Below are 24097 nucleotides of genomic sequence, written 5' to 3'. Positions count from 1 at the left end.
TTAAATAGCCATGGCTTATACTACATACATATATGACTTTTCCCATTACATTCATCTATTTTTGCTGCGGCTTGCCATAATTTTGCCCAAAAAATGCCTCACATTCTTTTTCATTTCCATTTTCATTGTCACACATACTCGTTTCAAAATATCATCATCAATCAAATGTCAGTCCTTCTGTTCTCGGCCATTTGACAACACATCATCAATTCCTATTGTTGTTCAATAATTTTATGAATATTCATAGTTTTTTAGCTGCACTCTACGTGCCTGTCCACCCATTCTTCCATTCTCCCATTGTATTTGTTTATTCATCATACTATATGTTATTTACGATTTTTTTCATGCTGAGTCATGTTTTTTAGCGCAAAAATGGGTTTTAGCAATTGCATTTTTCACTGCAACTCGAAATGGATAGGGAGAGGGTTAAAAGACCGACAGCTGTTGATAGCTATCGATAGATAGGTACAGTTGTTGTCAAAGGCTATGACACCGCTTTTGATGAAAGGACGAACACAGCAGAATGGGTTATGTTTATGGCTGTCACCATTTAAGTTATCATAGAGGCGAGTTACAAGCTAATATTAGATTTATTCGTTACAGCAACCATTTGGTTGTATAGAGTTCCCGAAGTATCTCAAAACTTTCCTTTTCCCAGACCATCGCTATACATCGCTATCTATTTATATGTTCTTCACAAAACATTTCATTTTATTTTATTCCAAGACACAAGTTATATTTATTGTTAGAATAATGTGAAGAATAATGTCGAGAAATCTCAGCAAATACATCGGATATTTACATTTTTTATCCTAAAATGTGTGGAAATTTAATTCAATTCGAAAGATAGTATTCAAGTTTCGTACATCGTGTCTGCCAAAGCTCGTTTATTACCTTGTGTTTGCAACAAAACATAATTCTTTCATAGTTAATAGTCGCTAGCTATATTTCCTACAATTTCATCCTTTATTAAAAATGTGAGTGAAGCAACACCATCAGATAAGACAGCAGAATGCCATTTGGTTCCCATATCTTTAGAAATAAAGAATGTTTTCCTACGAAAAAAAAATATCCAAGCAATTGTTTCTATGAATGCTATATGATATACATTACTTATATTCTGCATGGACATATCGGCATCCGACAAAAGACCTGGGTATTTGAATCAACTCTGGGATGCCTTTCTATTCACTGAAACCTCTTGAACTTATTTCGTTTCCGGGCTTCGTAATGAACATTAGTTCACCTATATGGGCGAATAAGTAAGGCCAAATCAGCCGTGAACAAAATTGGATATGCTATAGTACTTACTATAGCTTAAACCTATGGAATATTTGAAGAGAAACAATTCATTAGTTAAAGTGAATCGCAATAGGAAGAATGTCAAAGTGCTTAGTAATATTGTTGCGGATTTTATGTGTTTTTATATTGATAGGGAATCTACTATTATATTGGAAAGGGTATTTATTATATAACTCCCCATACGAGAAGGCTAAAAAAAGGAGGATTATTTTATCGGAGAACATAAATGTGGCCCTTACATTGGAACCCTTACAACTACCCAATGATCAAATGAGAGACTGGCACGACTATCAGGCAATGGCACGGGACGCCAAGCGTAAGGGTTTTGGTGAAAACGGCACGAGCGCGAAGCTGGGTAAATCGACTCGATATAAGGAAGGCAGACTGTTTGCGAAAAATAAATTGAATGCGCTTCTTTCCGATTATATATCGGTGAATCGTTCGGTGCCCGATGGAAGGCTTCCGGAGTAAGTTATCGCATGCGATGTTGCAACATTCATTCAACTAAATTGGCATTCGTGTTTCCACAGATGCAAAAAGAAGCTATACCCTAAGAACTTGCCAATGGTGAGCATCATTATATGTTTTTTCAATGAGCACAGAAGCGTTCTGCTCCGGTCCGTGCATAGTTTATTTAATCGCACGCCCCCCGAGCTACTTAAGGAGATAATTCTTGTGGACGACTTCAGCGATCTTAAAGATCTGCACGAATCATTGGATCAATACGTAGCCCAACACTTTACGAAAGTACGGGTTTTGCACCTCCCCCAACGAGCTGGGCTGGTGCGTGCACGCCTGGCAGGGGCACGTAATGCTACCGCTGAGGTTTTAGTCTTTATGGATTCACATGTCGAGGCCGGATATAATTGGCTGCCACCACTGTTGGAACCGATGGCGCTGAATAATAGGAGAGTAATGTGTCCCGTTATTGATAAAATTGACGGCAATTCGTTCCAATATGAAATATGTGATGGTAATATGGGTGGTTTACTTGTTTGGGAATTATACTATAAAGAAGTGCGCAGACCGCCCGAAATTAGAAAGTCAGTGAAGCCATTCAGAAATCCTGTCATGATGGGTGGACTATTCGCCATATTTTCGAAGTATTTGTGGGAATTGGGGGGCTACGATGAAGGTCTAGATATTTATGGATCTGAGCAGTACGAGTTAAGTTTTAAGATTTGGATGTGTGGCGGCGAAATATATGATGCACCGTGCTCGCGAGTGGGTCACATCGAACGGGTTTCCCATTTGGAACTGTTTCGGCGGAAAAACGCACCAAGCTCTCAAAAGGACTTTTTCCATAAGGTAAATAAATCTAAAATCGTTTCTGTGTGTATGATCTTGCGGTTTACGTTTAATACTACATTTTTAGAACCATAAACGCGTGGCCGAGGTGTGGATGGATGATTACAAGAAGTATTTGTACCGGAATACATTGTATAATAAAATTGATCCTGGTGATCTCACCAAGCAGAAAGCCTTGCGAGCAAAACTGAAATGCAAATCCTTCAAGTGGTACTTGCAAAACGTTGCTTTCGATATTATTAATAGATACCCCCCCATTTCTCCACCCGACTATGCTCGTGGGGTCATACAAAATCTTGGAAGTACAAACTTGTGGTACGGCCTATTTAATTTTTATATTGGTTCGTAATTACACATATTTATGATTGTTCAGCTTGGATCACTACAAAAGGAGTGTTCGCATGTATCAGTGTGATAGGAAATTGAAGCATCCACATTCGTCACAATTCTGGGCACTTTCCTGGCGTCGGGACTTGCGTTTAAAACGCACTGAAACCTGCCTCACATCTGTAAGGCCGAAAAATAAGGCACCAGTTCGGTTAAGACATTGCCATTACCAAGGTGAAGATCAGTATTGGTTCTACGACCACAGAGCCCAGCAATTAAAGCAAGGAAAACATGACCAACGATGTCTCGAGATGTTGCCGCACAGCAAGACTCTTATCCTCAATGGGTGCAATAACACTAATAGATATATGCGCTGGAATATTGGCTTTTTTAACCGGACTGCGCTTGATAATTACAACAGGAATATTTTTATATTGCCGTAACATGATCTATCTATTATCTAATTTATTTGGAAAGTTGACAGGTGTGTAAAAGCGGTCGTAGATTCAAATCAATTGGAAAGATAGTATATAATAAGTGGATTTCTTATACGCTCTTATATTTTATTTGAATGTGTCTTGTACTTTAGTTTACTTTTCATATCATTACGACAACAACAATCCCAATATGCATACATATCTTTAGAAATAACGAAATTGTTCAAACAAATCGTTTTCTGGCCTTTTTCTGCTCATCTTCATTTGTTTGACAGTAACTTACTCTTTACTCTGATTGCCAGTGTTTCATTCGTAAATAAATAAAATTGTAAAATCGAATACAAAAGAGCATTAAAATATATGAGCTTGTTTTCTGAATTAGTACCTCCAGTTGGAAAGTGATTATAATTATTTCTTTAGCTCCTTATTCAACGAAATAGAATTTTTGTCCAATTCCAACTGACTCTACCCCAACTAGAATTCAAAGCATAATCCTGCTGGCTCTTTTAATGCCCCAGGGCCACCTTGCATTGCTTCCCACAATAACTGTCACAGCTGAAAACCACAAAATATGAGCTGCTGAAAGTAGAGCGTTGCACGCATCATAAACTGCGGCAAAAACAAAAGCAACAACAACACAAACAACAACAACAACAACAAGAAATAAACAAACGTTGAGCAACTAATCCACCTAGCCGACTGCACTTTGCTAACAAAACAAAAGCATGGACAGGACACACAAGGACACCCGGGGACACACCCAAATGCAACGAAAATATTTTGACAGTCCAACACTGCGAGTGTGGAAGACAGTCGTGGGCAGGGTGACAGAGTTATGAGCGGACGGAGCGCGTTTGATGTCCAGTGATGTGCCACACATGGAGTGAGCCTTGGAATGAGTCGCATTAAAGCCAATTAGCAGCACGGCAAGTTGCAGTCGCAGTCGCAGTCTGAGAAATGCACAGGTGGCGGCTCGGCTTAGAGCCACAGACGCTGAACTAAACTAGAAGCAATTAAAGTGCTGACCGCTTGATTGTTCAGATATGATAAGAGCGTCGATAGATAGAGAGAGAGATAGTTTTGGAACAGTGTGTGGGTATCTGATATGCGTGACAGTGGAAAATTATTTGCATAATTTGACAGTTCATCATTTGATTGCCAGGGCGATCGGTGGTGCCACAACCACAAGCCGACTGCTCGGTGGTTGGAAGATTTTACAAAAAAAAATATACATACTCGTATGTATATTTGAAAACATGAAAATTAATGCAAAAATGTTGTACGGCAAACCAAATAATAAAAATGAATTCAATTAAATGTGACAAACGAATGTAAAAAATGGGGAAAACGGGAGGAAAACACCGCGCGTTAAATTACTAAAAATGTAATATAATGTTTTACAGTAAATAATTAAGCAGCCGAGAACGTCAGACCGCATTGCAGTTGTCAAATTAACAGAAAATTTCAAACGTCATTATATGGCTGACAAATATGCAGCCTGACAAAAAACCAAAAAAAAAAAAATAAATTAATTTCAACTTTAAGGAAATGCCAAACAAACAAATGCAAACGCCATCGAATTTTCACACGCTCCTTCATAGATGCGGTCGCTAATGTATAGTTTACAAAAATTCCGCCCCGCCATCTTCCGCTTCCGGCCAAATCGTGCAATACCTTCGTATGTGTTTTCCTGCCTTTTTTTCCTTTTGCCAAATTACCGTAATTTTCAAGTGTGTGGCCAGCGCTGCGGCTTGCAAATTATGGTTCCAACCGCCACTTAAACTGTCACACGTGTGCGGTAATTATAAAGTCATCTTGACATAATCAAAAGTGACAATTACAACCATTGCCCAGGCAGCCAAAACAGGCAAGACAACAGCTAAACAACCTGAAGGGTTCGGTGCTATATGATTACGGTTCAATCGGTGGCCTTTTTGCGGCTGACCAAAAAGAAGTCAATGGCATAGACCATTAGACACGCGTCATTAGCTGTGGGGGTACACAAATGACAATAGAGACTATATTGACAATGATTTCTTAATGATATATGCAGCCGAAAAGGAAGTGTTAGTCAGTAATCGACGAACCGGATGTGAGAAAGGTAAGGGAAATCGATAGGGTACATGAGAATCCATTATACTGATGCCCTAAGCCAACTCTAAATTTTTAAGTATTGCCAAAATCGAAATGTCAATGGGTTGCAATTATAAATGGTGAATAGCTTGAAGGATATTTTTTTCATGCTATAAATTTACTGATTAATGAAAATGCAACATTGGTTTTCATTTAAGACATCTATCCATTAATTTTGTAAAAGAAATCAGCCCAAACGATCATCTGGTAATCTTAAGAGCAGCAATTCAAAGTCAGTTGGTTTGTGTAAGCAGAATGAAGCTTTTTAGACTTATGAATTAACACTTATACTCAGATCTGAGAATTGAAAGAAAACAACAATATTCTTTCTTCATTTCTTATATCCAATATTGAATTGTTTTAAGGAAAAGTAGACAATATTAACTTAGAACAGATCATTATATCTCTCAGCGAGATCAGTCGACCGTCCAGTCTATTGCCGTATAAACTTTAGAAAAGTTCACAACAGGGAATCAACACATACTTGTAGTATGCTGAGATTTAATTAATTTAGTTAAATTGAATTAAAACAACAACATTTTTTCTTCTTTTCTTATATCCTGCCAAACAATAATAACATGTTTTATTGAATAATAAATTTAATTAATTTATAAAATTTTGTTCAATTTTTTAACAGTCACTGTAGCTCCATCATCAGTGGATCTGCGAGAATTGAAGTTGATGGTTGAATTTTCGGACAAAGAGAAATTAGGTTTAGACACCTTATTTTTGTCTTCTAGTCTATTGCTGTATAAACGTTAGGTAAGCCTCTCACTGTGAATCAACACCTATGCGGATATTTAAGAATTGAAATATAACAACAACCTTCTTTGTTTCTTTTCTTACTCGTATATCCTGCCCAACAATATTGTAATATTTTAAGGAATAATAAACGTTATTCGATTTTCAATTAATTAAAGATGAAGATATCTCTTAGTCAGTGTAGTTCTTTAATCAGCGATTTGAGTTGATGGTTGAATTTGTAGACAAGAGACCAACCAGAACTCATCAAATGTGTGAGAAATAGTGTGTAGGCAGTTATTTTTATTTATACCCAGACCAATCGATCTTCCAGTCTATTGCCGTCTAAACGTAAGATAAGCCCAACAACACTGAGATGATGAATGAAGACAGGCAGGCAACAAACATCAGCAGCACACTCACACACGCAAGCACTCACTTCCTTTTGCCAAGTCATGACACTAATCCTGCCAACATTCAGGCCCCTCAGCAGAGTGAAGAAAAAAATTGATATGCAAATTTATTTAAGCCTCGACTAAACGGGCCGCGACGAGCGTTAATTTATATAAGCTGCTGGGCAAACACGGTGTCAGAGAGCGGGCGAGTTAAGGGTCGGGTAAATACCCAAGATACTTTCTACAATGTAATACCTCAATAATCTTACAGGCACACACCTCACACACACCTTTCCTGGGCATTCGCACTCACACGCTCGCCATCAGCAGCCTGACAGTTATAAATCTCATTAAAAGGTTATTGACTGCAGCAAAACCAAACCCCGAACAGCGGGGCAGCAAGGATTAACGATAACGTTGAGCGGCATAGGAACAACCGGGCTACGGTAAATTTTCTTTCTTTTTACGCTTCAATTAATACAAAAGTGTTTAATAGGAAGACGCTTCGAAGGCTGTGTACTCGCATGTAGGAGCAATGGAAACTTGGACTTTACAACTGACAGGGCATCGAAACGAATGATAAGTGGGTGGAGAGGGGAAGTGGGGGAGGCTGGTCCTGTGTAACCCTTAAGCCTTAACCGCAGATGTTGCTGTTGTTGTTGTAAGGAAGCAAATAAAAATCGGTTTGGGGAGAGCGCCTAGCCTGGAGATTTATGCAAATTCAACAGCAAACCAAATTAATTTAGAAATGTGTCCACCCTCAAGTATCAAGCATACATCAAAAGGAGCATTGACAGCATTGCACTGGAATCGGGGGCAACAGCTTCAAGCGACTAGGAGTTTTTGGCAGTTTGGGGCCCATAGGTTTCTGTAAAAAGGAGCACATATCAAGTGGTAAGCAAATCCGATTAAAAAGGCTAGAGTAAGAAAACTGCAATTAATTTTATTTGAGCTAAACAAAGAAAAAAAGAGAGCGTAGTATCGCCAAATGGCAATATTTTAAATATAAATCGAATATGATTGAATATATATATGTACTTGTATATACATAAATATATAATATGCAAATCATCAAAATTTGCATAATTTTAACTTGTTATAATGTATTTTGAAAACTGTATAACTCTTTCCTCCATTTATGTGCACGAGAGTAAACCTCTGTTGCACAAACATGAACGCAAAGATCTGTTAAAAGGGCAGCACTCTACCGATTAAAAACAAAGCCCTGCGCCGTGGCGACCCCAATGCAGAATCTAACCCAACTTGAGGAATAACTGGAACTTCAAAAAGCTACGTGGGCGCGCCATCGACCTGCTTACACATACTGCCGCAGCACGGAAATCAACTTTCACAAATGCAAATAAAGTAAAAGCATCTGCAGAATGCAAACAACAACAGCGGTTACGGAACGGAGCATTATTGAAGGGTATCTAAGCCGCACGCACTCTTCCACGCATACTATTTACGCAGTTTCTTTGGGTTTTGATTTTTTTTCTTCTTCCTTTTTTCTGTACACAATCTGACAGCTACGCAAGGAACTCGAACAGGAGGCGCATAATGCGGTCAATGAACTGAGAGTCACACAAAAGCAGCAGCAAAAGAGGCTGCTGTCAAATGCAAGCGACAAGATGATGGGGGGGGGGGGGGAGAGGGAGGAGGGGCAGGCAGCTACCTATAAAGCTCTGGTTGTGGCTTTGCCTCAACAGCTGCTAAAATGTGCGTAGCTGCTTGCAATTTCCTTGCCAGCAATCAGCAAACCGAACGACCAACGAACGAACCAACCCCTTGACAGCCAAGTGTTAAAAACAAAAGGAGTGCCCCTGCACCAGCAGCACCCTCGACCCCCTTGACGGCGCACCGAGGCACCAACGCACCAGGAAAATTGTCATGCGTCGCTCGCGTTATGCGCCTTCTATTTGCATTTTTCTGCATTTCATTTCGCATACCCCTTTCTGGCCTAGGACATTGCCAAGCTAGGCCAAGTAGTGTAGAAAGGGCTGACGCAAGCCTGGAGCCGGGGTCGGGGGGACCCAACTTCGTTGGGTAACATCTGCCACAGTTGATGGCGGAGGCCGCAAAAATATGCAACCACACGCTCGAACACAGCACCATTTAACTAAAAATAATTGCAAGTTTGAGGCAAATTGCTCGCGCAATGAGATTTTGACAGGCGGGTAGTACGAGAAGTGAGTTGTCCCTCACCTCCAGGCAACGACGCTGCATAGTTAATGTACGCAACATTTTGCGTAGGGTGTGGTGTGGCAGCCCGCAATGTGGCAACATGTGGGTACTTGTGTAAAATAGTACATATAATTAAATAACTTGGCTTTTATTAAAATGTTGCTAATATCAGTTAATTCGTCCATAAAATGTGACACTTTATGTGCGGACATGTGGGAGTGAGGCAGAATTAAATTAAAATTCAACGAAAACTAAATTAAAAGAATAGAACAGTTGCATTATAATAATAATCATCAGATAGGCCAAAAATGTCGAGCAAACATTTGTCCCATTTCCTGAATTGTACTTTGCAACAGAAAACTATCTCAAGAAATGTATAGTTGCTGGGATTGATTGGAACAGCATTACTTGTAAAGTGTGATGAGTTTGTGTGCAAATTATTTGAAGGTCCATAGATTCAGCATAACAATTGCGCAAATCAGATGGTTGATTCCGTTGGCATGACCCATATTAAATAAAATTCTTAAAACCATTCCAATGCTATCCAACTATGGAGGACAGTCAGTCACGCTTTAGCTTTCACAAAACCTTGGCCATAAGCCAGTTCGACATCAGTCAACACTTACGTCGTTTCTAGTTGCACCATACCAGTGGACCTGCCTTTCCGAATGAACTAGCTCTCCCACTTTTAGAACATTGCCTAAATCAAGTATTTTTAATGTGCAAGCAATTATATAAATTAATAAAAGTCCCATTAAAAAACTGACCTTAAATAAAGTTATAATAAGACGAACTCGTATATGTGGACCAATACCTATGAGCAAAAGTAATATATTACTTTTGGAACATATTCTCCGTCGAATGCCGAAGTAAGTAAAGTAAATATTTAATTGAAATAGTTGAATATTATATTTAGCTCAATTACGAGTTATAAGTAAAGCAATCAAATAATTAACATAAATTGTATATCACTGATACATAGCATCGAAAAATTTATTATCTTTACCCCGCTCGAAAAATTATGCTGATTCTGGTGATTAAACCTCCCCAGATTCTCTCATATACTTGTATTAATGGTTATGTATAATTTCCCTTTTAGTTGCAGAGTAATTACCATTTCAACGAAAATAAAACAGAGAGTTATTTGATTGAGAAAAGAGCTTCTGAATACTTTTTACTTATTCAGCTAAATAAATAAATTCATAAAAATAGATGCAAATGCAGCTGTATATGCATTTTATATTAACAAAATAACTCGAAGCCCATATTTTTGACATATTGCAGTGTCCATAATCAAATAGTAATAAAAACTAAGTCACTGCACACGCCCACCAAGCAGCACATTTCAAATTAACGCTAATTAACGAAACTCTGTTGGCCAAACAACAACAGCAACAGCAGAACCGAAGTCCTTCCCCCCTTAGTCCTGGCTGCTCATAATTTACTTCATTACGATTGCTAATGAAAACAATCAGCGGTAATTCGGCACTACAAAAAACGAATCTACATTAAAAAACCCACCCGAAAAAAAAAAACAACAACTAAAGGCGAACAATTAAAGGCGACAACAAACAACCGAAAGGCCAGGGGGTGGACCGGGCCAGGGGCCAGGGGCCAGGGCTGGCTCATGACAATGATGCAATAAACAACAAGAGGCCGGTCAACGAAATCAAAAGGCAGCCCCGCTGGGCAGTCGAATAGCTGTTGATTAGATATATGTATGTATGGACAGTACAGTTGCGTCTGTGAAATATGATCAGAGTATTACCCTAGGGGGGTTGTTCTGCTTATGCTTTTGTTAATACGGGACACACCTGAAAGCCATAACCTGCCTGTACACGCATGCATGTTGCTCATAAAAGATACTTGTCCTATTCATGGGTTATAGATACATATAGCATGTGCCGGACAGTTATACATAACAATAATTTGATAATTGCCAAGACAATCGTAACATTTGTTTGTCCTGAACACCAGTGGGTGGGGGAGTGGTGCACGATACTCGTACCTTGGATGCGTTGCTTGCGTGTGCAATTCAATTTTTTAAGGGTAGACAGCTTAACACTGCGGGTGTACAGATATTTGACATGTGCCCACCAATATATAGTTCTTGAATGCAATTATAGTATATCCACAATGCGAGCATTTATGAGTGACGAATCGAGTCTTCAAATATGAAGTTACCATAAACACGTGCATTTTCTAGATTTTATGAGCGAAGTATTGATTTCACAAAAAGCTAACATCTAACTGGACTTAATTATAATATCTTTATATCATACACTTGTGTATATTAGTAGGTCACATATTTGCAACAGCAACAGAAATTATAAAATAAAATTAATCACAAAAACAAGAAAAATGAAAAGGAAAATAATTTGTTATTATTATTAATTATTATTTTTGGACTAAGGAAAACGTTTTATGTCAAATTAAACTTAATTTAATTTGTAATTAAATAAAATGAAAAATAAATACATACATATATGTAATGACTAGCGTAATAACTTAAAAGTAATCTGGTACTTGTAACAGTTGAATAAGGTTTATAAATAAAATAAATAGCTAAGTTAACTCAACCAAATATATTTTATTCACTTATTTTAAGTTAACTATAATTAGGAATTACTTCATACATCATTCAGCGGTAGCATGAACTCACTTCTGCTATTAACCCTTCAGTTATGCGCGATACACATTATTTCCTTTATTGCAGGTCACCAGTGCTTTTCGCAAAAATGTATTTGTATTTGTATGCCTACACAGTAAGGAGGTAATTTAAACTGGTGTGAATGTATTTTAAATACATAGACAAACATATGAGAAAACGATCATATAGTTGATTAAATATAAAGACTCTACTGAGCTAATTCAATTTTTCAATGATATTTATTAGGCCTGGCATAGCTCAATGAGATGGCAGAAATCCCACAATGTCAGTTTGTTCCTGAGTAGGCACTCGGTTCAAATCCTGTTGAAAACGTATTTCAAAATCTTAGACTGATCTTAAATGAAGACTAAAGATTTACAAAGAAAATGAATAATAATAATAAAAATAATAATAATAATATTTAGAATACACGCGTTTGTACATTTTTAACCGACTTCAAATAAGAAGAGTTTATAATTTTAATATTTTTTTTAATAACGCATACCATACCAAATATTTTTATTAGGCTGCTTAACCTCTTCATTAGCGCTGACAAATCCTTATACTGCTAAATGGCAGTCAGCTCAATAGATGTTCCCATGACCTCAAACCATCATTTAACCCGCGTTGCCCCGAATTCGCTGGCCATGCGACACTTTCACACAGAAATTAGCACCAAAGGCACATTAAATGCAGTTTAACTTGCATTAGCACAGTGTGACATTTCATCAAGATGGGCAGACCGTAGCGGGCGGGTAGAGGGGTAGAGGCACAACAACATCATCAACACACTAGTCATTAACATGGGACTGGCACTATGGTACCAGACCGAGATTGATTTGAGGAGCGCAGACGCACGCGCAATTAAACAGCAGCAGCAGCCATCGAGGAGTGTGACAAATTTCCACTGTCAAGAGTTGCACAAAACTATTGAGGCGGCAAAACATGAGAGTGCAATCACAGATCGAGATACAGATGCAGATACAAAGTGAGCACGGCAGCAGATACACAGCTATAGATACAGATACAGATAGAGAACACAGAGCGGGGCGTGAGAACGCTGAGCCAAGCGCTGAAAGTTGAAGTGAGTAATTAACGCTGCATGCGGCGGCGGTCGTTCGTTGCTCGTCAATGGTCTAGGGTCCTTTTGGGTACGGTGACATATGCGGGTCGTCAACGCGCTCCGCGTCCTCGTCCTTGCCTCGTCTTCGTCTCTCATGACTCTGACTCAGAGCGTTGCGTCCAGGTGCCCACAGTCAGATGAGTGGCCGAAAAGGGTGCGTCGATTTACATGCCAAAAACCATTGGCAAGGTTTGGGGTTGGATTTTTAATTGTTGCAACACGCACGGCGACAACAACTTTTCACTCCCGAGACCAGAGTTCCTTTAGAGCGTTTGGGCATTTGTGTTTTTCTGTTTGTTTGTTGTTGCTATTGTTTTGGTTTGCCTTTTGCCTGGCGTGTGAATCCTCACCGCTCGCACCCACCACGACCAGCCAACAACAAATTAACATCAAATGAACTTATCGCCGGCAACTATTTTACGCCACTTTCCAGAGTGGTTTCTCGTGTTGTGCTTATCTATGCCGCTCGGCTTTTCAAGTGCAACACGTGACGACTGTACCCCAAAAAAGAAAAACGAAGCAAAAACCTCAAGGCTACATGACCCTCACGCCCTAGAGGGTTGTTTGCTGTCATTTGACATATTGTCCAACCAGCGTCACTATCAACAATTACACGTGTCCCAAACGTGCCTGCCGAAATTTGCATATTTCTCCAATTAATCGCATAAAATTTTCATAATATTCTTTGGTGCTGATTAAACTTTCTGTTTATACCCAATTAATAATTGTCGTGTGCTCACACCCAAATAGACAATACGATGTGAAATAAGTTGCACATTTCATGATTATAAATAGTAACACATTACCATTTGGATCATTTCAAAATTGTTTATCAGCAATCCATAGATTTATCAGTGAACATATAATCATGAAGGTGTGAATTATTAATAGGAATTGTAATGAATAGTTTTTCGTTATGTAAACAGTTGCTTCCGAGACATAAATTAACGATCTTTTAATCTATCAAAGTTTGTTTCTTTTAAGGACTCTCTATTTCAGTTTACAGATTAGGAATTCGACTTAAATTAAAGAAATGCATGATCAAAAGGTCGTCACGGATCAAATTTCTAGTCACGTTTACGAAACTAACATTTTTATTTTTCCTTTTACGATAGGCTTTGTAGAGTCTTGACTATCAACATTGATAGTTTTCCTGAATTTCTAATAATTGAAACATCTTCATGGTTTTCACAGCACTGTTAACATTCGTTTTACGAAAAACACGACATTGTTTAGCTTTTGAAGATCACATACGTTTCTAAGCACAGTTTTGGGTAATCACACTTTTGTGGAAAAAAGTCTTTTTATCATGACAGGTGAAATGTGAAAATGGAATATTATTTTGTTGACTTTCTCATTTCCATTCTGGGTGCCCCTCTCTGAAAAGGCCAATAATCGAACAGCATGCATTATTTAACAATTAGATCTCATATGCATTCAACAATGCTTACATTAAGCCCGAAGGTAACCGACCACCAATCGATCACACACTTATGCACATTACATTACGCTCATGACAACGGTCCCCCAATCGTTTTACATTTTTTCACACCTAAACAGTGCATATTGAAGCATTCAACGGACAAACAGGTGCTATCCAGGTGTGCCTAACGAAATGAGGTTAAGTCATCAATAAACTACTACACAAATGAGTCATGGGCTGCGCAACAACGCAGTGCAGTGGCGGTTTCTCACAGTACTTAGGCAGAGGGTCCCAGTCGCAGTCGCAGTTCCAGTCTCAGATGTGGGAGCGGGGGGAGCCTCGCGTAATTGGACAAAGTTTACATAACCCAGTATAGAAAGTTCCCACACAGAATACAGAATGTATTGGAATTAGAGTGCACCCCAAATTGAAAATTCAATGCACTTTAATGTTTTAAAATAACAAAGCCAAGAATGTGTCGCACAATAGCTGTAGGTGCAGAGCAGGAGATTTTGATACATTCCAAGCAGGTGAGGTTGGATTGGGTTAGGTTAGCCGAGGGTAGCGATTTCACAATTAAAGTGACACAATGTGCCACTGACAAAGGCACACAATTACAACTACATATTGGGTAGCGATTTGGTGTCATGGGAAAATTGAGGAGCAAATCCGCGACGCACTTAAACGGCAGCAGCACTTGGTGCACGGCACTCGGGTACTCGAAGGGAGCAATCTACAATATTTTAAAACGAAAGCGTTCAAGTGTTTTGTGTTGCTGTTGTTGTTGTTGCTGTTTTGGTTCCTTCAAAAAAGTTTGCAGGTGTGTCATGCACGCAACTTTTTCGGTTTGTTTGCTGTCGATGTTGTACCCTTGAACCACAAACACTGCTGGCGTGCCAATACATGCATCGTAGTATGTACGATGCATACTTATGCTGGCAGCATGCTATGCAAATATATGCTGAAGAGTTTCCTATAGGGAGAATAAACAAGACCGAGAACAGGGTAACTACGGTGAAGGCTGACTAATATGACCTAAATTCGTTTAACTTTTGGTGTCCGATCTACAACTTTTCTTGAAGAAACATTTTTGAAACAAGTGCTTCTGTTTCCCCCCACCATTTCCTGAACTGCATTCACAAAATAATATCTCAAAGCAATCGTTAATAATCGTATCATTTAATCTATTTTATAATTTTATTTTATTAAATAAATAAATGAAGCTGAGCAATGCGAGTTTAAATTGATTGTCGACATTTGAAAACAATATAAAAGTTATAAATATGCCTTATAAGCTAGAAGAGCCCAAGTAAAAGAAATCTAATCTCGACTCACAGACAAGGGTGGTCAATAGATCTATTTTAAAATATGTATAAAATACACTATGTAAAAAAAAAAAAAATTGGAATCTCAAACCCGGTAGGGGAAGATTAATTAGTCAGTCCGCATTAAGCCGTTCCTCGCAACAATCTTGATAACGAATAAATACAGGCTCTAAGATGAATCTCATGCCACACATTATAAGGAACCACAGGACAACAATGGAGTACTTCCGCAGTTAATATTTAAAAGCAGTATATTCTGAGTTTTGGCATTGTGTAGAAATATTTAAGAAATTATATTAATATTTATACTAATAATTAAAATTTAATTTGTTTATAGAACAAGGAACACACATTAGAGAGATTGAACATAAAAAAAATGTGAAAATGCTGACAGATTTAGATTTTTTAGAATTCTTGAATTACTTGTTATTTCACGAAAGCGATTTTACTGTACCAGAGCGGGCCAAGCTAAGAAGTTATGAGTCATGGCCGCAAGTAGCAGCAACAGCAGCAGCTACAACATGAGCAACAATACGAACAATTACAAGAACAACAGGAGGAGGAAGAAAAACTTTTGCTTATGCATTACACATTTATTAAACATTAAGCACTTCACTTGATTTAGGGGTTGAGGCGAAGGCAGGACGCCGATCACTTCATGATGCTGACGATGATGACTATTGAACTTTAAAAAACATGATGAAGTGCGCTTTTTCTTGATGCCTGCCTGGCTTCCTGGCTGCCTGACTGCCTGGCTGCCTGCCTTCCAGCGAAGATGTTGGCACTAAACAAAGCAAATGCTCAGCGCACCCTCGAACTAATCACAAAGTGCATTTTTCGCCCGCGGCTTACGTAAACAGAGGAGAAAACAAAAGTCCAGCTGAAGTCCATGCATACGATTTGAGTATTAGAGGAGAGACGCGGTAGGAACTGTGCACCCTCTGGATAGCTCTGACTACTGACTACTGAGTACTGACTACTGGCTGCTTCCTTCTGCATTTTTATGCACTTTTCAGTTTTCTTTTCAACTTGAAGCAGCGGCAGTGCCACCAGCAAATACTACACATAATCATAATAATAAAATGCCAAGTTCTACTCTTCGCTTCGTTCCGCTCTCCTCTTCCCTCTCCCACTCCCACTTCCGCTCTCCCTCTTCACGCGTTTCTCATTCCCATTCCCGATGTCTTGCAATGCGTTTGATGAGTCATTTGGCTGCACTGCGTCTATTGTGTGGGTTTGGGGGCAGAAAGGGGTTAATGCACTGCGCTGCTGCTGCTCCTGCTACTGCTGGTGCTGGTGCTGCTGTGGCGGTGTTTGCACAGCGCACCAAAGTCCTTGGCAATAAATATAAAAATCCTTTTTGTTGTTGCTGTTTCTGTTTCTCGTACAGTTTTTAGCATTACAAGCATTTCTAGTGCGAGTTTCAACGAAATTTTACACTGTTACAAAAATATCTATCGTCTCAATCAATATGAACCAAATAATTTAACTGAAAAGAATAAAGCTGTAAAATTAGCTAAAAATTGTCTAAGTTTAGGGTCTGAAGAATCATAAAACTTTTAAAGTATAAGAAAGCTATTAAGAGTCTTGGAGATTTCTGCCTAACGCCTCTTGTCGATATGGCTAGTAATGAAAACCTCCACCTTATTTCGTTTAGTGTATGGACGGCGTTGAGTGGTACATACTTAAAGTTGAATTTAATAAAGGGAAGGAGCGAGAGCCACCATAACATATAAAATGTAGGCAAAAATATTAATGGTCGTGGAGAACATTTTGAAACTCTATAAGTTTCTGAGCGCCCATTTAACCTGATGAGATGAGAAGTTACTATTAATGTTTGAAATCGTAAGTGCCTAATATTTAATTTATTTCTAACAAAGAATAGTCAATTAATAAACATAGAAACACTCAAAAATAATAGTACATTCAATTAAAAAAAAGTAAAAGAATACATTGAAAAATTAAAATTACAAAAATCTTGTGAAAAGAGTAGAGATTTTGTGAGTGCAACTATTAAAATATTGTTTATTAATTGAATCTATTCTAATCTATATACTTTTCATGGAATCGCTTCCAGTGTTCAACAACCTCAACCAAAATATGGCTGCTTTGACAATTTGATTCCGCATAGCCCGTAAGTCCTTAATCAATAATTATTAAATATACCTAAGAAAATGGAAATTGTAGATCTTAACGATAGCCCAGAGCTACATCGAAAAGAACACATTAACAATATTTGTAGCTTCAGAGCTTCAGCTTCAGAGTTATATATAAATGAAACATATTTAAACTTGCCCGCTGCTTACAAACCCCAATGCCGCAGCTTGGCTGACCATCCCATCTCGAAATATGAATTCCATTTGAAACCAAATCGGATCTGTGTTATAGACATGTCAGCCAACGGAAAAGTACACACCACGGAGCACTTAGGAAGGTCGGGGCAGAAAACTGCGACAACCATAACGCACACTTTTATGACCGCAAGGGGCCGCGTAGAGATTACAAGCGATTTGAATAAATTTGCAATAAAAACAATTTCTATTTTTGGAAATGTGCCGACAATAAAACAATTTTAACGCTACAATAAGATGAGGATGCTTAGCATAACGAGGCAATTGCCAATTGTCCGGCTAAAGTTTAAAGAATGTTACCACATTGGCAACATTGTGGCACAAAGCAGCAACAGCAGCCATTACAAGTGTCAAAACAACAATTTATTGTTGTAATCATGTGAATCGTGTATCTATAATTGCCCATAGCATGGCTCTGTGCATGTGTGTGTGTGTGTGTGTGTGTGTGTGTGTGTGTGTGTGTGTGTGTGTGTGTGTGTGTGTGCGTATGCGAAAGGCAGTTAATCAAATAAATATGGCGTTGGCGTCGCTTCGGTGTTGGCGCTTATTATTTTGCCTCGACGGCAGCGATAACATGGCCAACAACTTGCGCCTTTGATTTACTGTGGCTATAAGTTTTGTCTTCACACTTTCAAGCCAGCATTCGCCCTCGCACTCAATGAGCAGTAAATATTTGAGAATCACACATACATATACACACATACTATCGCAGCAGATATGCATACATATAGTATGGTTATAGTTCAGTTTGTGTGCCAAAACCAAAGCTAAAACCGCAAAGTCATAAAATTACTTTCGCGCATTATAAATTTATAGTTTGCTTTGCCTTACACGCTCAAGCGTAAAAATTTATTATGCTTATGGTTAAAATGTTGTCCGGGACGGCAGAGCTGGGGCTGGTGGTGATGGTGAGGGCGGGGGTGGGGGTGTGGTCTGCAAGAATATTGTTGCAGCAGCAGCTGCTGCTGTTGCCTTGACTGCCGTCGCGGACATAAGTCATTTATATTGTAACAAATTGTGCGCGATTGGCGTTTTTCTTCTTGAGACATTATGTTCGCAGCTGATGTTGAGTAAATGTTTTGTCTTTTGAACTGTGGCAGTTGGCTGTGCGACCCCTAGGTTAAACGGTGTCTTTAAGCTAAACAAAGGATTTTGGCAAAGGGACTTTAATGAGATGGAATTAATGAACTTTTCAGTGATATCAAACGAAAAACAAGCATTCCTCTTAATCTAGGTGATAAGGGGATATATATACGTGTACACATATTATTTCATAATAAGTAGGTGCTTTGCTTGCAGTGTACACTGGTCAAAAAAGGTGATATAAAACATGTGTAATTTTAATGCCCTATTCTTTCATCATTATTATTGGGTCTGGCATAGCTCAACGAGCTATCGGGAATCTCACAATGTGAGTTCGTTCCTTGATAGAACAAATTTCAAATAAAATTTAATAATCATATATAGATATAGATTTGAAAACAAACAAAATCATTACAATTCTTTATAAGTAATATTTACAGCTCAGCTCATTTTACGCTGATAGGGAATCCCATCTTAAATGCTAAAGCCTACCAAAGAAAAGTATATTCTGAAGCTACGGATAGTTAGACAAATGGTTTGCACACAAATTCGTCAAATCTTACAAGACGAATTCGCACCTTTCTGGATTGTGGATTAGAAGAACATTTTCTAACTTTAATTTACTAAATTTTATAATTCATTTTATTGTGTGACTTTCTCTAAATTAGTTTTGTATCTATTACATAAAAATCTTATTTTTTGTAATCACGGGATATGGAATATAAAAATGGAGATGATATATATAAATTGCTGAGCATAAAATGCTTTTGAATGGGACGCAGTACCTTTCTGTATTTTTTTCAATAAACAGAAATCATTTTAATACTGGAATCGTATTGTTGATGCTGAAGACTTCGAGTTCATTTTGTTTTATTTTATTAATGTTGTTATGTGGAAGAAATAGGGAAATAAATAATATCTTCTTACTTGGATGAAAGCTTATACATAGACAAGTATATGTTTAAACGGGTAGGGCAGCAGGTGGCCCCCCCCAAGAGTTCTTGGCTATGAGAAAACAGGCGGAACTTTTGCCATTTTCCAAAGTGCAGAGCAATGGTAAAAGATACATCAAGTCGTCAGTTGTAGATACAGACACTTCACTCCACAGCAGCAACTCACAGCTGCAGATACATTGCTAGAAAGGCAACAAATAAAATGTAAACGTGGCAGGAAATGCGGGCTTGCTCATTATTTGTGAGCTGAGCTGAGTCGAGCTGAGTGCGACGAAGATGATGACAACAGCAACAACAGCAACAACAACAACAACAACAACAACAAAAACGGCGTCAGTCTACGACTTCGAGTGCTTTGCATAAATTTTAAATCTTACACAAAAAAAAAAAGAAGAAATTGTACAAGTAGATGACACAAAAGGACATCGATAGCTGGCAGTTGCGGGAGAAAATGTAATGGAAATTGAAGGGCGGTCCTCTGCCTATTGTGCGGGGCCATTCGTATCCACACCTTTGCCGCAGCGGTGTCAAGTGCGCGGCGGCAGAAATAAAAATGCAATGATACGGAAAAAATTAAAAACATTAAAGTCGTGATGAGGGCAGCACCACAGCACTGGGATCTGGGCGGAACAGGATTTGAGTGCGCAGTTCGCGGTTGTGGCAATCGCCCAGCCTGGAAGATGAAGCCGAAGCTGCCAAATAGGTGGCGGCAACTTCACATTGTGTCTAATGACACCGGCCGCCAGTTCAAGTTGAAGCTACAAAATTTATGGTTGCAATTATGCAGCAAGTAGTCTGGCCGGGTGCGACAGTCGCTTCAGCGTCAGCGTCAGCGTCAGCAATAATTGCGCTTGAAATTTGCATAAAAAATTTTAAGTAGTAAGGAAAAGATTTTCGCCCTACTCCACACTCTTCCACATCTATCCGCAACAAATTGTGCAGCCACCGACCAACCCACTGGGCTGTCCTTGGTTTCAATTGACGTGTAATCCTGTCCTTGGCATTTGCACACTCTGGCTAGCTGTGCGTGCACAAGGACAACGCTAAGATACGCTGCCATTTCGCCCGAGGGTGTCAAAGTCAAGGCGAAAAGCACACAAATGTCAGCAGTGTGGATGTTTCAAGGACTCGCGCTATGTGTGCGCTTCGATATTGATTTAGTTTTGTTGAACGGATATTTAATTAGCGTTTGTAAGTATTTAACTTGAAATTCTAGAAGCAGTACTTAGTCTCAATCGTGAGGCATGGCATTTTCTTTTTGTCATTAAATTTTTTAACTCCTGATTGGGGAATAAATTTAGCAAATCTAGAAATTGAAAATTGAATTATTTTTTATATAGGAAAATAGATTAGTAATAATATATTTTTTCAACTAAGATAAAAAGAGGAGATCCTTGTCGTTATTCGAATGAATAATTATTTCAAAGAAATTGCAATTGGTACTCCGATTTGTAAGCTATTTTCTTATATTGAGCTTTTAAGGCAGTCTTCTATATAGAGCGAAATCCTTCATTCAAAATGTCTTCAAATAAATTGTACTTAAGTAAAGGAAATTTTACAGAGAGTCTGTATAGTATATCTATGATCCATTTTTTTTTGTAACAGCTGTGTATTTTAGTAATGCAGTATTGCTACTGTGAAATAAATGTTCTTCGTTGTTTTGGAATAATTTGGTTTGTTACGGTCATACTTTCTTTTTAAAGCATGTCAAATTTTGAAGGCAAAATAGATGAAGTGATTGTAACTTAACTATAAAAAACGTCTGGAAGGTATTTATTTGTAAAATTACATTATAAAAGTATCTTCAAAGCAATAATTCAGATATACTCATAGCTACCACTCTACTTGTATAATCCATTCTTTCTCTATTCGCGCTGTAGCCCTGAGTTCGCATTTTGTTTGTGTTCTGGTTCTGTACGCTTAAAGTGCACTAAATGGTGTAAAAAGGTAATTATAAATGAGGTATATTAACAACTCGTTAGCTGAAGGTATTTGTTAACAGAATGTAGTTATGGTTGGTTCTCGCGTTTATGTTGGCGGTCTCCCGCACGGTGTTCTTGAGCGCGACTTGGAGCGCTTCTTCAAAGGCTACGGCCCGACTCGAGACATTATCATCAAGAATGGCTATGCCTTTGTGGAGTTTGAAGATCATCGGGATGCAGACGACGCCATTTACGAGCTCAATGGGATGGAGCTACTGCGTCAACGAGTGGTCGTTGAGACCGCTCGAGGCACACGCGGCCAGGCAGATCGCTCCGACGATCGCTTTTCAAAACGTGGTAACAACACTTCCCGAGCATCCTCACGGTACGGACCGCCATTGCGCACAGGGTTTCGTTTGATTGTCGAGAATTTGTCCAGTCGCTTAAGCTGGCAGGATCTGAAGGACTTCATGCGAAAGGCTGGCGAGGTCACCTTTGCGGATGCTCACAAGCACCGTCGAAACGAGGGTTTCGTGGAGTTTGCAACGTTGGCGGACATGAAAACTGCCATTGAGAAGCTCGACGACACGAAGCTAAATGGCCGCCGCATCCGTCTTGTGGAAGATCGTCGTGGTGGACGCTACGATGGCGATGCACGCAGACGTTCCCGTGCTTCTAGTTTAAGGTCACGCTCACGTTCCCGTTCACGATCTCAGTTCAATTGCAGAGCTTCTCGCTCACGCACCCACTCAGCCCACTCGTCTGTCAAAAAATCAAGATCAAGAGAGCAATCCCGCGCTGGCTCGCCAACCACAAAAAATGAAAAACCTCGCCCGACCGCCTGAAGAACATGCAATATTAAATACTATATACAAGTATTTTTTGTATTTGTATTTTGTCCCATCAGTTATAAAGTATTTGGTCATCGCCAATAAACACAAAACGAACTAATAATACTTTCGAAAATAATGTGCTTGTTTAACTATGGGAATAATTTAATAAAAATCTGAGTGGAATTGGAGATATCATGAATTAGAAATAGAAATAGAGTTTCTAAATACTTAAGCAGGATAGTTGCCTTGTATAGAGAGCCCACATCTCTATTAAAAATGCAGCGAAATACTCCCAGTTGGGAATATAATATTGATGTGTGGGTCTGTGGCTTAAATGATTGTAAAAGGCTTATATCTGGTTGTCTATAACTCACATCAGCACTTCAGAATCTTTACCTTCATTCGCCTATGCTTTTTCTATAAGTGGATCATTTAACTATTGCACACGTAATTAAAAAGTTTATCTGTCATGTTTCCTGATTTACTTCAAATGCTTGAATGTTAAGTTTAAGTGTTGTCTTATTTAAGCTGTTGCTCTAGGTTCAATGCATATCCATTTTAAGTATCCTGTGTCGCAGAAAGATCCAAGCTAATAGAAAGTTTTATTTTGTTAGAACTTTTGCATACAAAGCGCAGATGAAATTAAATACAAGCTCGGCAATTGCAATGAGGACACCCGGCCATTGTGGCTTCTAAATTTTCTTTTGCTCTTCGCATTTATATGTTAGCATTTTAAAAGGATTTCCCAAGTATTTGCTTGCCTTTGCGCCTCCGTTTCCAGAGCACCCACACGCGAGCCCAATTCAAATAAAACTTTTCGGGCCAAGCAGCCACAATAAAAGAAAACTTATCTCTGTGAGTGCACCGCTCGGCGCATTGTGGTTGCCACAAAACGAGGCAGCAGCAATGCCAGCTCGTACATACTACCAGACAGAGAGAAGGACGACTGGAGTTCAGAATGAAAAGAAAATAAGTTTATGTTGGCTGATAAATTTGCAGCTTGGACTTGGCTAAAAATAACAGAATACTCGTACTTAGATGAAGATACTCGCCGGTTGGCTGAGTCGGCGCTTAAGACATTCAATTTGAAATTTTCTCAAATTTCTTTGAGCAACTTGTACTCCACGACTGTCTTTGCAATTTGTTTTGTGTGGACTTGCGATTGCTACACTCCCACCCAGCCAACAAGGCGCATAAATTGCATATAATTGCTTTTGCTTTGCCGTTGCTTGGACTCTCGGCAGCTAAGTTTCCTGATACTCCTGCCCCCTTTTCTATGATGTCTTGAGATTTATGCGCACATGCTTGGCTGCCATTTCTTTTCCTAGTTCCCTGCTATTTATATGCAATGATAAAAATTTTATTAAAACAAAAGCCGCATAAATTTTGAAAGCATTTGCACAGCTGCGTTGTCTATTCGATCGCCCAACTGCCCAACCGCCCAACCGCCAAACTGCCAAGCCGGCAAACCGCCGCCCGCTGTGAATTTTTATATCGACTATTTCTCTATATAAGTTTAAGTATATGGCATAATTAGATTTGACCACTGGTTACTGCTGCTGCTACTGCTACTGCTGCTGCTGATCCTTTCTCGGTTTATTCATTCACAC

The 24097-nt window shown here is 38.9% G+C and overlaps 2 protein-coding genes and 1 long non-coding RNA gene across 4 annotated transcripts; 2 read left to right on the top strand and 1 right to left on the bottom strand.

Annotated features, from left to right (window-relative positions):
- Positions 1–852: 852 nt before the first annotated feature.
- LOC115622442 lies at positions 853–1158 on the bottom strand. Of its 2 annotated transcripts, none has more exons than XR_003995347.1 (2): positions 1109–1158; positions 853–1055 (listed from the first exon to the last, which is right to left on the bottom strand). It is a non-coding gene; the product is annotated as an uncharacterized LOC115622442 (long non-coding RNA). The 2 variants fall into 2 exon arrangements; XR_003995346.1 differs by having other exon boundaries at positions 1114–1143.
- Positions 1159–1453: 295 nt separating this feature from the next.
- LOC115622436 (N-acetylgalactosaminyltransferase 6-like) lies at positions 1454–3735 on the top strand. Its single transcript, XM_030516378.1, has 4 exons — positions 1454–1769; positions 1833–2610; positions 2678–2925; positions 2984–3735. The coding sequence occupies exons 1-4, from the start codon at positions 1573–1575 to the stop codon at positions 3378–3380; spliced, it is 1620 nt and encodes a 539-aa protein (XP_030372238.1). The 5' UTR covers positions 1454–1572; the 3' UTR covers positions 3381–3735.
- A 17817-nt stretch (positions 3736–21552) lies between these two features.
- Positions 21553–22610, top strand: LOC115622437 (serine-arginine protein 55-like). The gene is made up of 2 exons (XM_030516379.1): positions 21553–21679; positions 21735–22610. The coding sequence occupies exon 2, from the start codon at positions 21744–21746 to the stop codon at positions 22497–22499; it is 756 nt and encodes a 251-aa protein (XP_030372239.1). The 5' UTR covers positions 21553–21679; positions 21735–21743; the 3' UTR covers positions 22500–22610.
- Positions 22611–24097: the final 1487 nt, after the last annotated feature.

Source organism: Scaptodrosophila lebanonensis, unplaced genomic scaffold (genome assembly GCF_003285725.1).
Source record: "Scaptodrosophila lebanonensis strain 11010-0011.00,11010-0021.00 unplaced genomic scaffold, SlebRS2 tig00000043-arrow-pilon, whole genome shotgun sequence".
Classification (NCBI taxonomy): domain Eukaryota; kingdom Metazoa; phylum Arthropoda; class Insecta; order Diptera; family Drosophilidae; genus Scaptodrosophila; species Scaptodrosophila lebanonensis.
This window is presented reverse-complemented; position numbering and strand designations above follow the sequence as displayed.

Bases quoted from the DNA above. Each gene is read 5' to 3' on its own strand.
- LOC115622437 (XM_030516379.1), top strand. From the start codon at position 21,744: ATGGTTGGTTCTCGCGTTTATGTTGGCGGTCTCCCGCACGGTGTTCTT.
- LOC115622436 (XM_030516378.1), top strand. From the start codon at position 1,573: ATGAGAGACTGGCACGACTATCAGGCAATGGCACGGGACGCCAAGCGT. The intron at 2,611-2,677 runs GTAAATAAATCT...CTACATTTTTAG, and splicing joins AAAAGGACTTTTTCCATAAG to AACCATAAACGCGTGGCCGA. The intron at 2,926-2,983 runs GTACGGCCTATT...ATGATTGTTCAG, and splicing joins CTTGGAAGTACAAACTTGTG to CTTGGATCACTACAAAAGGA.